General features: G+C 40.1%; 1 protein-coding gene across 2 annotated transcripts in view; it reads left to right on the top strand.

Annotated features, from left to right (window-relative positions):
- itpr2 (inositol 1,4,5-trisphosphate receptor, type 2) overlaps positions 1-15331 on the top strand; it is a 66249-nt gene that overhangs the window by 5275 nt on the left and 45643 nt on the right. Inside the window, exons 2-26 of one of the 2 annotated variants that reach the window (XM_024281735.2) lie at positions 685-755; positions 833-951; positions 1029-1115; positions 1790-1948; positions 2510-2608; positions 2693-2776; positions 2864-3010; positions 4767-4862; positions 5116-5160; positions 7208-7356; positions 7619-7718; positions 7791-7951; positions 8019-8160; positions 8250-8408; positions 10186-10358; positions 11003-11122; positions 11294-11473; positions 11563-11814; positions 11896-12043; positions 12245-12392; positions 12879-13066; positions 13154-13277; positions 13372-13429; positions 13513-13678; positions 13772-13939. In XM_024281735.2, coding sequence (XP_024137503.1) covers positions 685-755; positions 833-951; positions 1029-1115; positions 1790-1948; positions 2510-2608; positions 2693-2776; positions 2864-3010; positions 4767-4862; positions 5116-5160; positions 7208-7356; positions 7619-7718; positions 7791-7951; positions 8019-8160; positions 8250-8408; positions 10186-10358; positions 11003-11122; positions 11294-11473; positions 11563-11814; positions 11896-12043; positions 12245-12392; positions 12879-13066; positions 13154-13277; positions 13372-13429; positions 13513-13678; positions 13772-13939 — 3343 coding nt within the window. The remainder of the gene's footprint in view (positions 1-684; positions 756-832; positions 952-1028; positions 1116-1789; positions 1949-2509; positions 2609-2692; positions 2777-2863; positions 3011-4766; positions 4863-5115; positions 5161-7207; positions 7357-7618; positions 7719-7790; positions 7952-8018; positions 8161-8249; positions 8409-10185; positions 10359-11002; positions 11123-11293; positions 11474-11562; positions 11815-11895; positions 12044-12244; positions 12393-12878; positions 13067-13153; positions 13278-13371; positions 13430-13512; positions 13679-13771; positions 13940-15331) is intronic. The other variant, XM_024281737.2, reaches the window with a different exon arrangement.

Consider the following 15331-nt stretch of genomic DNA (forward strand, 5'->3'; position numbering starts at 1 on the left):
ATCATTACTCAAGTTAAATTAGTTTTTAATGTACGTATTAGGTCTGTTTTAGTATTTCATCAACCCTTAAATAGTTCTTTACATTTTGTGCATGATATTGACTGAGTCAATATTGGCTTCGTTCACCTCATTTGGATAAATAAAAGCACGCATGATTTAATGTAAATCTAATGTCACCATCCGCTATAGTTATAAGCATTTACCAATCGAAAGCATAAACCATGTGGAAGAAGAAGAAGGTGCTGGCTGAATGGGGCCTCCTCGGGGCTTTCTTTCTAATCATCCTTAAACAGAAACCACATGGTTTCCTCTTCAGGTTGTAACCGCCGAGCCTTCCATCGAGGCTTCTCTTCCATCCTCTCTCTTGAACAGCAACACAACTTCTGCTTTTCTGCTGTATTTGCTCTCCTCTAAATGAACTTGATCTCCCGACCAATGAAAACCAAGCTAAAGCTCTGTTTGGAGAAGCTCAGCAGACGGATGGGAGAGGAAAAAGAGACTCTCACATTGAAAACACATCATGGGGGGGGGGTGTAAGGGATTCACCAGACCACATATTCAAATGGTTCTAAAATAAAATTATTTATTTGCATATGAGTGTGGAGTTTGTCAACCACAAATGCCTGTTTTAAAAGCCATAAAATAATGAAAGTATTTAAATATTTTTTGTATTTATCCCTGCAGGCTGGTTGATGACAGATGTGTGCTTCAACCCGATGCTGGAGACCTCAGCAATCCACCCAAAAAGTTCAGAGGTGTGAAAGTTATACTGATGCATCAGATTATGGAAGTGAATGTTCAGGTTTATTAGATTGCTTCTCTTCTTCTGCAGATTGCCTCTTCAAGGTATGTCCGATGAACAGATACTCGGCCCAGAAACAATTCTGGAAGGCCAAACAAGGAAAACAAGGAAACAACAACACACAAGGAGATCTGTTTAAAAAGTTGCAGGTATACCCTGTTTTTTTATTTTTAATCTTACAATCCACATCTAAATTTGAGCTTAATGTTTCTGTTTTCTTACCCAGCATGCAGCAGAGCTGGAGCAGAAGCAGAATGAAACTGAGAACAAGAAGGTCCTCGGAGACGTCGTCAAGTACAGTAACGTCATCCAGGTAGAGTGCACCTTTACTTCTGGTGTCAGGTTGCATGCGGGACACAGTGTGTTTTAAAAGTTCTTGTTTAGCTGCATGTCATTCAATATCTGATATATCTCGTTGTTAACTTAAGTAAACTTGAGCTTCAAATATTTATCAAATGTAGACTGAATGTTTTGGGTGCTTAACCAGTTTAGAATTTTATCAATCTTTCACATGCTCAGTTTTTTTAAATAAAGATCTAAAATATTTTAAAATATTCTGATTATTTTGATTGTTTGATACCTGTTAAACCGACATCACTGTAGAAGACAAACACCTTCAAGACAATATAGTTTTTGGTGTTTTCAACATGTTCTTGTGGCATTTTTAAAATGCATTTAAAAAGAAGATTATTCTTAAAAAGTTAATTTCTGACTAAAAATGGAAAAATCTCATAGATGTGATGCTGATGCAAAAGACGCTTTTAAAATAGGTTAAAAGCGGAGTGGGATTTTAAGGTGGAAACAGAACTTATAAAGCAGCACCTTGTCATCATTAAGCAGCTGAAAAGACTTATAATAATACAACTAGGAACTATTTAGCTACATTTTAAGCCTTTTTAGGAAAGAAAGCTGTAATCCTCACTTTTATTTTTGAATAAAACAATTGTCTCTACTTGTGTGATTATTTGTCTTTTCTTCTTTAAACAGCTTCTTCACATAAAAAGTAACAAGTACCTGACTGTGAACAAGCGTCTGCCTGCGTTGCTGGAGAAAAATGCCATGCGCGTCTCCTTGGACTCTGCTGGAAATGAGGGTTCCTGGTTCTACATCCAGCCCTTCTGGAAGCTGCGCAGCGAAGGCGACAACGTATGTCTCCCCCCTTCACCTCTGGACTCCCTTTTACTTCAAACATCAAATTTTGGGATTCCTGTCTACCTACAGTGGTTTCCTGGTCCCAGCAACCTTTCTGATTTTGTCCTTTTCCTTTTGGCTTTAGCATCCTATGATTGAAGGTATAGCTCATGGTTGTGCATGTGGTGAAGATCAGCAGAAAACACGTTGGCGAGCATGAATGCAGCACCTCTCTGAAATGCATGTGTAATTTGAGAGTGTCTTGTGAATGGAGCTCCCAGCACTGCATTGGAAAGCGTTTCGTGCAGCCACAGCGTGCCTGAGTGCGGTTGACCTTGAACAGTCTGCTACGTCTTGTGTTGGACAGCATGCAGTGCCACAGCAACACTGTTTTTATGTCACTGTCCGGTTGTGCTGGATTCATATCCTCTGAGATATGAGTGAAAACTCCACACAAGGAAGAAGATGATCAGTTGTTAAACACTCTTTGCACGGATGCACTTTCACTGTTTACTTCATTGTTTTAAAGTGTCAGAAGTTGTGTCTCCTGTTTCATTCTGCTGGCTTTGCTTTAAGGTTGTGGTTGGAGACAAGGTGGTCCTGATGCCGGTGAATGCAGGACAGCCGCTTCACGCCAGCAACATCGAGCTCTTAGATAACCCTGGCTGCAAGGAGGTGGGATTATTATTTTTTTATCTTTATATTTGATCTGATTTAATAGCAGATTTGTCGTCTCTTACGATTGTTTTCATGCTGCAGGTCAATGCTGTTAACTGCAACACCAGCTGGAAAGTGACTTTGTTCATGAAGTTCAGCGACTACAGGGAGGACGTTCTGAAGGGGGTCAGTTCTTTCAAATCTCCTCTTCTTCAAATATTTGTTCCGGGTCTGTTGAAGTTGATCAATCATTTTTTGATTTTTGCGTCCCAGGGAGATGTGGTGAGGCTGTTCCATGCTGAGCAGGAGAAGTTTCTAACCTGTGATGATTACAAGAAGCAGCAGCACGTCTTTCTCAGAACAACGCTGCGCCAGTCGGCCACCTCAGCCACCAGCTCCAAGGCATTGTGGGAAGTCGAGGTAAATCAGAATGACTTTTTCAAACTCTGTTTTTGGTTTATTCATCTGAAGATACTTGCAAAATATTGAGATTCTGGGGTATTTAAATTATTTGAGCTTTTCTAAAATGTAAAAGTTTGCTCAGGATTCAGATATTTATTGTTGAAATTGTGTTATTTCCAGCTGCTGTTTATTGAAATTTTCTTAAACCTCATACGTGCAATTTCTTCATCTCTTTGTCCATTTTTTTAGGTTCATTAAAGTTCTTGTACCCAAATATTTTTGCAGATTACACCAGCAATTATTTTTTTATTTTTGGCGTTATCTTAAGGCATCCTTGATTTGGAAAAAAAAAAAAAAAGCTTTAAAGATTAAGTGTTTAAACACAAAAAGCTAAAGTTAAAGAATATATTTTTCGCATGTATTAAAATGCTGTTTTTCATCATTTACGTCGAGACTGTTCGACGGATGAAATAACATTTTTATTTTGAAACACAGCGTCCCTTTTCTGTAAAAAGTCTAACAACATGCCCCCTTTTTTGTAATGCCGTCTATTGTGCTGCGTGTTCCCCGTTATCAGCATGCAGGTATTTCCAGTTCCTGTTTTTGCCTGTTTCTTTGCAACAGAATTCAGTCTCACATTTCAGATATTGCAATTTAATGTTTGGTGATTTTATGTTTCTAAACCTGCTTTTCAGCTGATCAAATCAGTAGGAATATGTGTGATATGTGTTGTTTTACTTAAGAGGACAAATGGTGAAGTTTATTGTTTTGTATTACAGGATTAGACAGATTCACTGTCTATGCAAATCTAGAAAAAGCTCTTTGGAAGAGTTTTTGTTTATACCCAAATAATTAAATGCTGAGTCAGCATTTGTTTGTGAGAATACTGGGCTTGTATTAAAAAAACAATACGATTATTCTCTTTTTTTCTCACTTTTTTAGCTTATTTTAGTTGTTTTAACCACTCAAGTATTAAACTGTTTTGTTATTTTATTAAATCTATTCTCGTGCTTCAGTTCATTTAAAACTTTTGCACATTTATGCTACTTATAAAATAAATGTCTTTAAAAACATTTTTTCTCCAGCAAAGCAACAAAGTTCAGCATTCTTTTGGCTTGTTTGGTACTTCATTTTCTATGTTGTTGAATTTATTTTCTGGGTTGCATTGGATAAAAATAAAAGCTAAATGACAAATTGTAAAGAAAATGTATTTTTAGCACCAAATGTTTTTCTAAATTTAAAAAGATTCAACAGATTTCGTTAAACTTTGTTAAAAAAACCGTAAATTTTATTGCAAATGCAGTTTTTTTCAGAGAATTTAGGCTAACTGTGTCTTTTGGATGGATTTCCTACTTTAACATCGTGTTTTTGTATTGTTGATCTTATTTTAAGTAATATTCGACATACCCAACTTGTAATTTTTACCTTTAATTGGAAATCAATGTGGTTCTGTTTGGATAATACTAGATTGTTCTGTTTTTTAATTAAAAAAATCTTTTACTTTTCCCTTTACTTTTTTATGTCTTCAGCAATTTTTAGTTCTGTTATACGGCTGTTTTAAAAAATATGTATGCCAAACATAAAATCTTTTAAACTAATCTTCATTTTTCATCTAATAAGTAGAAAAATCTGCATTTTTTTCTCAAATTCCAGCCAAAATGTCAGTTTTAGAAATTGTAAAATTAGATTTTTTCTTTTGAGGCGCTCACCAAACAGCTTTTTTGAAGGATAATTCATTTTATTTTTAATTTCTCCTGGTTTTGTGTTATCACAGGTCGTGCATTATGACCCGTGCAGGGGAGGAGCCGGCCAGTGGAACAGCCTTTTCCGATTCAAGCACCTGGCAACCGGGAATTACCTGGCAGCTGAAGTGCGTCTCCCCCTCAGCTTGTGTTTGTCAAATGACGGATCATTTTAGAAGAGCATCCTAAACTAATTTATTTTATTGCATTAAAGTCAAGTTTTGAGACTTGGAGTGGGATTGTGGATAATGTGCTGTAGATGGCAGTATCCTCCTGCCATTCGCCATCCTTTCCTGCTGTAAAGATTTAGCCATCATAGCTGCAGGGCTGTCAGCAGAGCTCTGTGGATGGCATGTTGCTGACTGTTTCATTTCTCTGCAGGAAAACCCTGAATTCAAAGACTGCTCAGTTGAGTCCAAAGGAGAGGTGAGTCAGTCAGTCCAGCACATTTTCCCATCACCTGCCTCCAAACTGGGACATTACACTGTTAATTATTAACAGCTTATTTATGCTATGAACCATAAATATAATTTATGGCGTTTTTTAACTTGAGTAACATCGTATTTCGAAGCGTAGAGTGGTCTAAATGAGCCTGAAGAGAAGCAATACAAAAGAGTGATGCAATAGTTAGTATTTCCTAGAAACAGCAGTTCAGACTTCAACCCCTTTTTACTCTAATCAGGCTCTGGTTATGTAATACCCCTGCTACAGTTCTAACTCAGCATTCTCCCGACTTCTAAGCTCACACCAACTCCGCCAAACCCAATCTATATTCAGACTTTTCTTTCAGCTCTAGAGCTGCCCGGCACATTTGTATTCCAGCAAGACGCATCCGAGCTCTCTCACTTTCTCCTGCACATGCTGGATTTCAGACACACAAGGGGCTCCTTACATAACGTCTGAGCGAGCGAGGGTGGGAGGGAGGGCGGGGGGTACCCAGCGAGTGGGGATGGAGGGGAGGCAGACGTGCTGTCTGCTCGTCTCTGTTCGCTTGTGCTAAGCTGGTGGGGTGAGTCACCAGCGGTGGTGGGAGGATGGAGAGGAAGGAGGCAGCTCTGGGGAGCCTCCCATTGACATGCAGGGAACAGGCAGAGGAATCAGCCCCGCTGGAGGCAGCTGCATCTGCCTCCTGCTGCAGTCGATGTGGCTACACTTTTGTGGTTAAGAAGCTGTGACAAGAGCTTACCTTTTATAATATAACTACAGTCGCTTCAAGTCCCACCCCAATCACCTTTTCATCTGTTTTTAAAGTGTTCCCACTGATTGTTTAATTATGATTATGTCAGTTTTATGCAAAATCAGAATTGCTGTAATAACTAACATCACAGTTTTACGTTTTTATTAAATGCATTTTTGTCCGCTCCTGATTCATAACAAATTGAATAAATCAAGAAATGTAATTTTTAGGCCTAATTTCCCTTATGCATGTCCTCAATCAAGAGAAAAATGCCACAAGAACATGTTAAAAACTCTCAGAACACCATTCATAATACGTTTTGGATTCCTCTGAATACCTCATGTACTGCGTTCTTCCAATGGCTCCAATGTGTCGCAGCAGGTTCAAGTTATAGTGAATTTCAAAAGAATCTCTGGAACAAGTTCAAGCTGCCAATATGTTGATCTTACCTGAAGAGCACTGCTTGTCTGGTTAATCTACTCCAAGTCTTCTCTAGAGTTTTTAATAACTTCCTCCAGGCTACTGACACGCCAGATCATGTGACTTTGCTGGATTTCCAGTATAAGATTTTTAAACAAAGAACCTGGAGGACCAGATTCCTGCTGTTGTTGTTTTTTTCTTTTCGATAGAAAAGATCACTGAGATCACTTTGAAAATAAATCTGAATTTGTTCTGAGTGGGACTTTGAGGCTTGGATTTTGTGCAGAGGGTTTTAAAACATTGAGTTTTGTGGTACCACATTATCATGGTTTTAAATATTTTTTGGTGGACAACAAAATGTATTAGTCTTTCTGTTTTTAAATCTGTCACAACACTTCTGACTTTTGGGGTTCCACAGGGCTCAGTGTTAGGGCTGCTTCTTTTTTCCATGTTGACAGTAAACATGTATTTTTTTTCCCCATCAAAACATTTCTGTCCATGACTTTTTTAAACATTAGTGATGAGGTGAAAAAGCCCTTCATGTGATACTTCTGTGATTTGAGTTAACAAAGTCATTTTTTTTTTTTTTTTTACCTGAAGCTGTGGATGTTCAAGAGGAATCTTAGATGGATTGAGTTTTTGATTGTCGGAAAATCTGTGAAACACTAAATTGTGTTTATATTTCTTCAACTTTTAATTCATTTAATTCAATTATTATGCTCTTTAGTAGTTTTGTATATAAAACGAACATTTTAGCTGGGGTTTTGCTGTAATATTTTTAATCTAGTTTTCACCTGATTATTGCTGGGATATTGATACTCATCTGAACTTTATTTGAGCTTCATTTTTCTCAAACTTCTGTGTGATGGTTTGCAGAATGAGACCGATGCGGTGTACTCCAAAAGGAAACATCAGGCAGCAGAGAGGATCGCCTACACCCTGGTTTCTCTTCCAGGAAGTGACATTGCTTCCCTCTTCGAGCTGGACCCCACCACCCTGCAGCGGACGGATTGTCCTGTTCCCAGGTCAGTCTCTCATCTGGAGCTGAGTCCTTCCAACAGTTGATATTAAAAAATCTAATAAAACAAGAAATAATTTCAATTTTGACTTCAGGTCATGTGTTGTTTTCGTTTTTTAAGTTCATGTCTTTTTAAGTTAGTTACCAGCTCAGAATTGGCTGAATTTCACAAATGTGGGGAAGGGTCACTGGTTCCAATTAACAGTTTTTGGGAGTTTGTCATTGCTTGAACTCATCAGCTGTAAAGTATTGCTTCTATCCTTCCTCAGAAACTCCTATGTCAGACTTCGACATCTGTGCACCAACACCTGGGTGACCAGCACCAACTTCCCCATTGATGCAGACGAGGAGCGGCCTGTTATGCTTAAGGTATGAACACTCGGCCTTATCAGCTCAATTTAAAGGTAAGCTGATGTTTTACTTGCGTCGTTTTTCGGTCAGATTGGAACCTGCCGCAATAAAGAAGACAAAGAAGCTTTTGCTATTGTGTCCGTTCCGCTGTCCGAAGTTCGAGACCTGGACTTTGCTAATGATGCCAGCAAGGTTTTGGAAGCGACGGTGAAGAAAATCCAGAATGATAACCTTCCCCAGAATGAGAGGAGGTACGAGGAAATCAGAAGGAAGATTACATTCGTTGTGCGAGGATTTCAGCTGACATTTCATCTTCAGGTTTGTGACCAAGCTGCTGGAGGATCTGGTTTTCTTTGTGTGTGTGGTACCAAACAACGGACAGGATGTTCTGTCCGTGGCCACCTCGTCACCCAACCGAGAGAGGCAGAAACTCATGAGGGAGCAAAACATCCTTGCCCAGGTAGAGATTGAAGAAGAGTTTTCAAGCTCTGCTGTGGTCTATAGGTACTTCAGCGGTTTGATGTGATCTGTTCTTTTTTTGTTCTCCAGATATTTGGCATTCTGAAGGCTCCGTTTACAGATCACGGTGAAGGCCCCATGCTCAAGCTGGAGCAGCTGGGAGATCAGAGATACGCTCACATCAAGTACATCCTGAAACTCTGCTACAGAGTGCTGAGACATTCCCAACAGGACTATCGGAAAAATCAGGTATGAGATCCTTCATATTCTCCATAGCTCTAAATCAGTAAAAAAATTTGGATTTTTAATAAACATTTTAAAAAAAAATAGTGTTTAAGGAACAATAGAAGTTTTACACTATATTTTTCATTAAATTCTTGAAACACAACAGGTGACTAGAGTGTATTTGATCACGAAAAGGGCTGGAAGAAACATTGACAAATACTTTTTGTGTGGGATCGAGAGGATGTGTAGCATTACTGAGCTTCAAACAGAATGCCCTTTGGTAATTAGTGACGGGTGTGACCTTTTTGAGTGCGCATGTATTAGCGTTTGGCTAACAGGCTGATGGATGGATGGACTTTATTGATCCTCAATCGAAAAGGAAAATGAATGTGGAGCATTCAGGTAATGGGGAGGAACTGCGTTTTTCAGGTATCATAGCAACTTAATGAAGTCATACTTCTTTTTACAATTAATCATGAGGTTGTCATCCTAAAAGATAAAAGTAGAAGTGGTGTAATCTCTTCTTTCTCATATTTTGCCAAGATTGTCATTGTGGTGAATTATATTTAGGTGATTTATTGGATTACAGGACAGGTTTGTAGGAATTTTATTTATTCCCAGACAAAATCCAGTTACAGCTTCCAATTCATAAATGTCCAATAAATAAATTTGCTGTTTGTCAGGGTGAAAAAAAATAGGAAACACGAATAATGTAGTTGTTGAATCAAAAAACTTGATTTTATTTTGTCTTTTAACAACATTTAGCTTGTTATAACTGACATAAGGCTAACAAAAAAAATATTTAAGACCGAAAATTATTACTAAATAAATCCTCTATTTTATGTCTTCTATTATACAAATATTAATACATTTTATATGTAAGGGATAATACCCGAGTGTGCGTTATGAGAAATTAACGCACGACGCGGAGGCCTAAACCGTCCGACGCGAAGCGGAGGACGGTTGCCTCCGTGAAGTGCGTTAATTTCTCATAATGCACTCTTCGGAGGGTATTATCCCGCTTATACCATGGTCTTTACAAAATAAATAAACATTTAATCAATATTTAGTACTTTATTCTCTCATTTTTTCACACAAAGCGGACTATTTGATCATCCGTGATGCGGTTTGTTGTCACGGTGACATGGAACACGGCATGAAGCCTGAAGCCGTTACAGACCTCAGCTGCAGCGGTAAAGTGTCGCTGTTTTGAAAGAAAGACCCGGACAAATTAGGATATTTTTCTTCTTTTTCTGACGTTAATCCTTCAGTGAGCAGCTAGAACATATTCAGCTTCTGTCTGTGTTTCATTTCACGGCAGGTTCGTTCTTCTGAGCTGCTCTAAAATGAGAAACTCCCTCTTGTGGTGAAACAGAAGACTACACCTCTCATGTCGAGTGGTGTTTTATTAGAAGGAGAATAACCAATTTGTCAATATTAATTTACCTTACTAAAGGAGAGGAATATAAATGTTGGTCGCTACAATAAGTTAAATAAAGCATCAGTTCAGAGAGAAAGTTCATCCATTACTGCTTGTTTTGTCCAGACAATGAAGGAAAATGTGTTTTAAAGAAGCCTGCGCAGTGATATCGAACGTTTGGTCTGTGTGACCGGAACTTCTTTTTTAGGTGTGCGTTATTACTGTGCATTATCAGTTTTTAATGCACACCCAGCAGCCAATCAGAATCGAGTATTCACCCAGACCATGGTATAAGTACAAATAAAGTTGTCAAATCCAAGCAAATTTGACTTTATTCTTTGCAAACTGAATCCTGTTTTCTTTTTTTCTTCTTTCTTTTAGGAATATATTGCCAAAAAATTCTCAATTATGCAGTCTCAGATTGGGTATGAGATTCTGGCTGAAGACACAATCACTGCACTGCTGCACAACAACCGCAAACTGCTGGAGCAACACATCACAGCCAGGGAGATCGAGACTTTTGTTAACCAGCTGAGGCGCAACCGAGAACCCAGGTGAGACCGTTTTAAAGATCCTCTCCAATCAAATGGTGTTTTTAACATGTTTCTTGTGGCATTTTTCTAAAGATGGCAGATACTTATAAAGAAAATTAAGCTTAAAGTTGCATTTTTGAACATTCTTTTATTCAAATCATTGCAAATTAGGAGCAAATGAAAAAAATTCAGTTTGAAAAAGATTTTATTTGTCACGTAGAAAGTATAATGGGTCATCCACATATATATCTAGATCCATGAACATCTTTGTTTTCCTTGTTCGGCCTGGCATCTGGCTCCAAACTGTACAGCTGGATAGCTTGTTGCACCAGTAATGTTATGCTGTGGGAGTGAGGGACTGTAAGCTAATGTTAGCAAATGGATGATGGGAAGTGGGAGCAGGGTTACTTGCAACACTCCTTCCCACAAATCAGAGGTGAATTTCTAATTAAAACGACACTTTTTCTTTTTTTTTTTTTTTTTTTTTTTTTTTAGCCAAAAACAGCATAATCATAATTGAAAGACAACTGGGAACATAACATTGTGCTTGTTTGTTGAATCTAATAAACAAACTTATATAGCTTCATTTTCTCTTGAATGAATGAGCAACAATCTGCTTCAATTTGGTAAACATTATTGATCCCGTGTCCAATCTGTTTTGTCAGATACCTGGATTATTTGTCTGATCTCTGCGTGTCCAACAAGATGGCCATCCCCGTCACACAGGAGCTTATCTGTAAATTTATGCTGAACCCCAGCAATGCCGATATCCTCTTCCAAACCAAGTGAGTCACGCCAGCTGCTTTGGAAAGTTCAAAAAGCTTCTCACATCTCTGTTCATCTCTGAACCGTGTTTAAACATAAAGAATCTCTCTACACAGCAGTGTTATTGTGAATTTTATTTTTCTCTTTACTACAAACTTTCTTTCTTTTTTCCTCCTCTGTAACCCCGTTAGGCTAATCTCTAACATGCCAGCCACCCTGGAGTCCTCCATGCAGGAGGAGTTGGAAGAGGAGGAGGTCTGGCTCTACTGGATTGACAGCAACAAGGAGCCTCACGGTAAATCCATTCGCCACCTGGCCCAGGACGCCAAGGCTAACCACAAAAAGGATGTTGAAAACATTACCTATTACAGGTTGGGACACTTTATTGTATCGTTTCCATTATGATTAGTGCTGGTTTCATATAAAACAAACGTCACCAGTCTGTGCCTCTCCTCTGCAGGTATCAGCTGAACCTTTTTGCTAAAATGTGTTTGGACCGGCAGTACCTCGCCATCAACCAGATCTCCAGTCAGTTACCCGTGGACCTGATCCTGCGCTGCATGTTTGATGACTGCCTGCCCTACGACCTCCGAGCGGCCTTCTGTCGCCTCATGCTGCACATGCACGTAGACCGCGACCCGCAGGAGTCCGTGGTTCCGGTCCGCTACGCCCGCCTCTGGACGGAGATCCCCTCAACGATCACCATCAACGAGTGAGCCGTCTCCTCCAGAGACGTCACATTGTGTGCTGGAATATTGCTTTGACGGCTTTTTGTCTCACCCACCCCCTCCAGGTATGAGTACGAGTCAACGGACAGCTCGAGAGAGGACATGAAGAGGAAATTTGCCACCACCATGGATTTTGTGGAGGAATATCTCAAAGATGTAGTCAGCCAGTCTTTTCCGTTTGGAGATAAAGATAAGAATGAACTCACTCTGGAGGTAAAATAACAGTCAAAGCCACTGCAGCTACAATAGAGTTGTTAGACAAACATGTTGGTTCACTGATGCTGACATTTCAAATCTGTTGTTTTTTTTAAGCTTGTAACCAGCAATACTTTGAAGCCAAGAAACGAGATGGATGAACTTTCAATATTGTCGTCTGCTTTGTGTTTTTAACAACACCTGACCTTTTCCCTTCAGGTGGTAAATCTGGCTCGAAAGCTGGTTGACTTTGGGTTTTACAGCTTCAGTGAGCTGCTGCGGCTCACACGCACCCTGCTGGCCATCCTGGACATTTTCCAATATCCAGTCAACCTCATCAGCAAGCTGAACAAAAGTCCAGACTCCGGTTGGTGCATTTCCAAAGCTGCTTTTGCTTTGTTTGAGCTTCCTGGAGTTCAGAAGTTCAGAAGAGTATCATAAAAATGCAATGTTACAGTTTCAGGCTATTTAATGGGTATATGGATGCTTGCATTTAGGTATTTTTCTGTAAAACTAAACTAAATAAAATCCAACTTTATTTGTATAGCACTTTTCCACCTCAAAGGTCTTTACCTAAAAAGAAATAGAATTTAATTGAATTTTAAAAACAAAAAGCAAGTCATTGCGCAAAAAAATATGCATAAGCCCCCGCCCACACACACACATTTAAGCATGGTAAAACGTAAAATGATTCACTAAAATTAAACAAAGCAGAAATAGAAATCTGGCTAGATTGACAAATGTGGAGTAAAACATTTTTGTTGCACCAGTAATAAAAAAAACACTGGAAACGCTTTTGAAATAGCTCAAAGATGATTTGCTAGTCATTGATTGATGATAAAATGATCTTCAGGAAACAACGTCCTGCGAACGATTCATGGCGTTGGAGAAATGATGACTCAGATGGTGATGAGCCGCGGCGTGCCCCACAATCTGCCCGACAGTCCTCCTTCCTTGCGATATGGGAAAGGACAAATCATGCCCGACGACGAGGATGACACGGTGATGGACACAAAGCTGAAGATCATCGAGATCCTTCAGGTGAGGATCCCCTACTGGCTGAAGGAAACATTTCTGGTTTTTTAAATTAAAATTCTCCCTTTAATTGATTTGTTTACGTCTGGTCAGTTTATCCTGAGTGTGAGGTTGGACTACAGGATCACAAATCTGTTGTCCATCTACAAGAAAGAGTTTGGAGAGAAGAGCATGGTTGACATGTCTATGTCCATGTCTGAAATGTCTTTCATAACTCGTGAGTCTTTAAAGTATTTATTTTTAGCATTATTTTGGTGTTCATTAGTGCAAACAATCCTAAATTAACGTTTTTTTTCTTTTTTTGTTCTCAGCATCCGATCCAGACATTGGTGAGATTGCAGCAAAAGCAGAGTCTATGTTTGCTGGAAGGTTGGTGGAGTTTTATGTTTGAATATGATCTCAAACTCTGTTTTACTAACTGTTCTAATCTTTCTTGTGTTTTAATTTTTCAGCTCTGAACAAAGTGCAGTGGAGCTGGACGAGGAGGGTGGTCGCACGTTTTTGAGGGTTCTCATCCACCTCATCATGCAAGATTATCCGCCGCTGGTGTCAGGATCACTGCAGCTCATCTTTAAACACTTCAGTCAGAGGGCTGAGATGCTGCAGGCCTTCAAGCAGGTACCACCAGTCGATTAAACGTTTTTTCTCTCCACTACTTCATGCAGGGAGTGTTGCTTCTGATTTAGTTTATTTTCGGTCTTCTTCTTTTAGGTCCAGCTGCTGGTGTCTGAGCAGGATGTAGACAACTACAAGCAGATCAAGACGGATCTGGACCAGCTGCGTCTGACTGTAGAGAAGTCTGAGTTGTGGGTGGAGAAGAGCGGAGTCTACAGCAGCGAAGAGTTGGGGGTCAGGCAGGCCGAAGAGGCCAACAATGAAGTATTGTGCACTGTCCTGCTGAGCGTTTGACTGCCATTCTGCATCCAGATCCTACATGTGCAACTCCTACCCCCTTCAATTCAATCTGTTACTGTGTTATAGATATTAAATAATAATGTTTATAATATTTTTTTAATTAGAAGTAAAATTAAAAAACATAGTGCAAGGACAAGGTAGCGGAAAAACAATAATCTAAAGCATTTCAATTGAGTTTTGCAGCTTTTTATTAATTTTTTTTATTCTTGTTCATTTGGAGGTCTGATTCCTGTTCCTTTTTGAGGGAGTAGTAGTTAGTTTTTTTTCTCTTTTTTTAAGGTTTTAGCTACTAAATTGATCTGGGTTTATACATGTTGTCAGTCAATTTGAACCAAGGGGCTGTGGACCAATAAAGACTACAATCACTAATTCCCAATATCCCACCGTGTGACAACCTAAATGCGTTTCTCATCAAACTCAGCAGGTGGCCACATGGTGGCATTTGTAATCAGGAGGCAGCAGTCGCATTTTTACATGACGCGCAGTGGTCATGTAAGTTTTGAGATTAAGTCAAAATTTTACGGCGACCAGAAGATTTTTCTCTGAAAGTTGACTTCGGTCAGTGGTAGCTCGGGCACATTTTGAGGTGGCACGGTGGCAGTCCAGTGACAGGCAGGAATTATTCCATTACGAAATCTGGCGACAGTTGGGCGGCCACAGGGCGGTGGTAGCCAAAACTGTATGTGTCAGTAGCTCTGATTGGATAACTGGACAAATGTCTCCGGACTGCGGCTGTCCACATCAATTGCCACCGGCCAACCGGTAGCCCGGGGGTTTATGAAAAGTGGGCCAGACTGCCGCCAGACTGCCGCCAGACTCCCGGCAGACTGCCGCCAGACTGCCGCCAGACTCCCGCCAGACTCCCGCCAGACTCCCGCCTGACTCCCGCCAGACTCCCGCCAGACTCCCGCCTGACTCCCGCCTGACTCCCGCCTGACTCCCGCCTGACTCCCGCCTGACTCCCGCCTGACTCCCGCCAGACTCCCGCCAGACTCCCGCCAGACTCCCGCCAGACTCCCGCCAGACTGCCGCCAGACTGCCGCCAGACTGCCGCCAGACTGCCGCCAGACTCCCGCCAGACTCCCGCCAGACTCCCGCCAGACTCCCGCCAGACTCCCGCCAGACTGCCACAGTCAACATTCAAGACCACGCCAATAATTTATTTAAAATATCAAGCTACGGCATGAAATCTTGAATATTCTGCCGATGCCCCCTCATTGCATAGAAGCATATTTGTGACAGGAGCCTTAATGTAAAATTTCTAAAAAATTGGTAGATAGGATCCATCATCTATACTCAGTGGGGACATTACACCTGACAGACTTAATTCTACTTCATGAACAAGATTTTATTACG

This window comes from Oryzias melastigma, linkage group LG6 (genome assembly GCF_002922805.2).
Source record: "Oryzias melastigma strain HK-1 linkage group LG6, ASM292280v2, whole genome shotgun sequence".
Classification (NCBI taxonomy): Eukaryota; Metazoa; Chordata; class Actinopteri; order Beloniformes; family Adrianichthyidae; genus Oryzias; species Oryzias melastigma.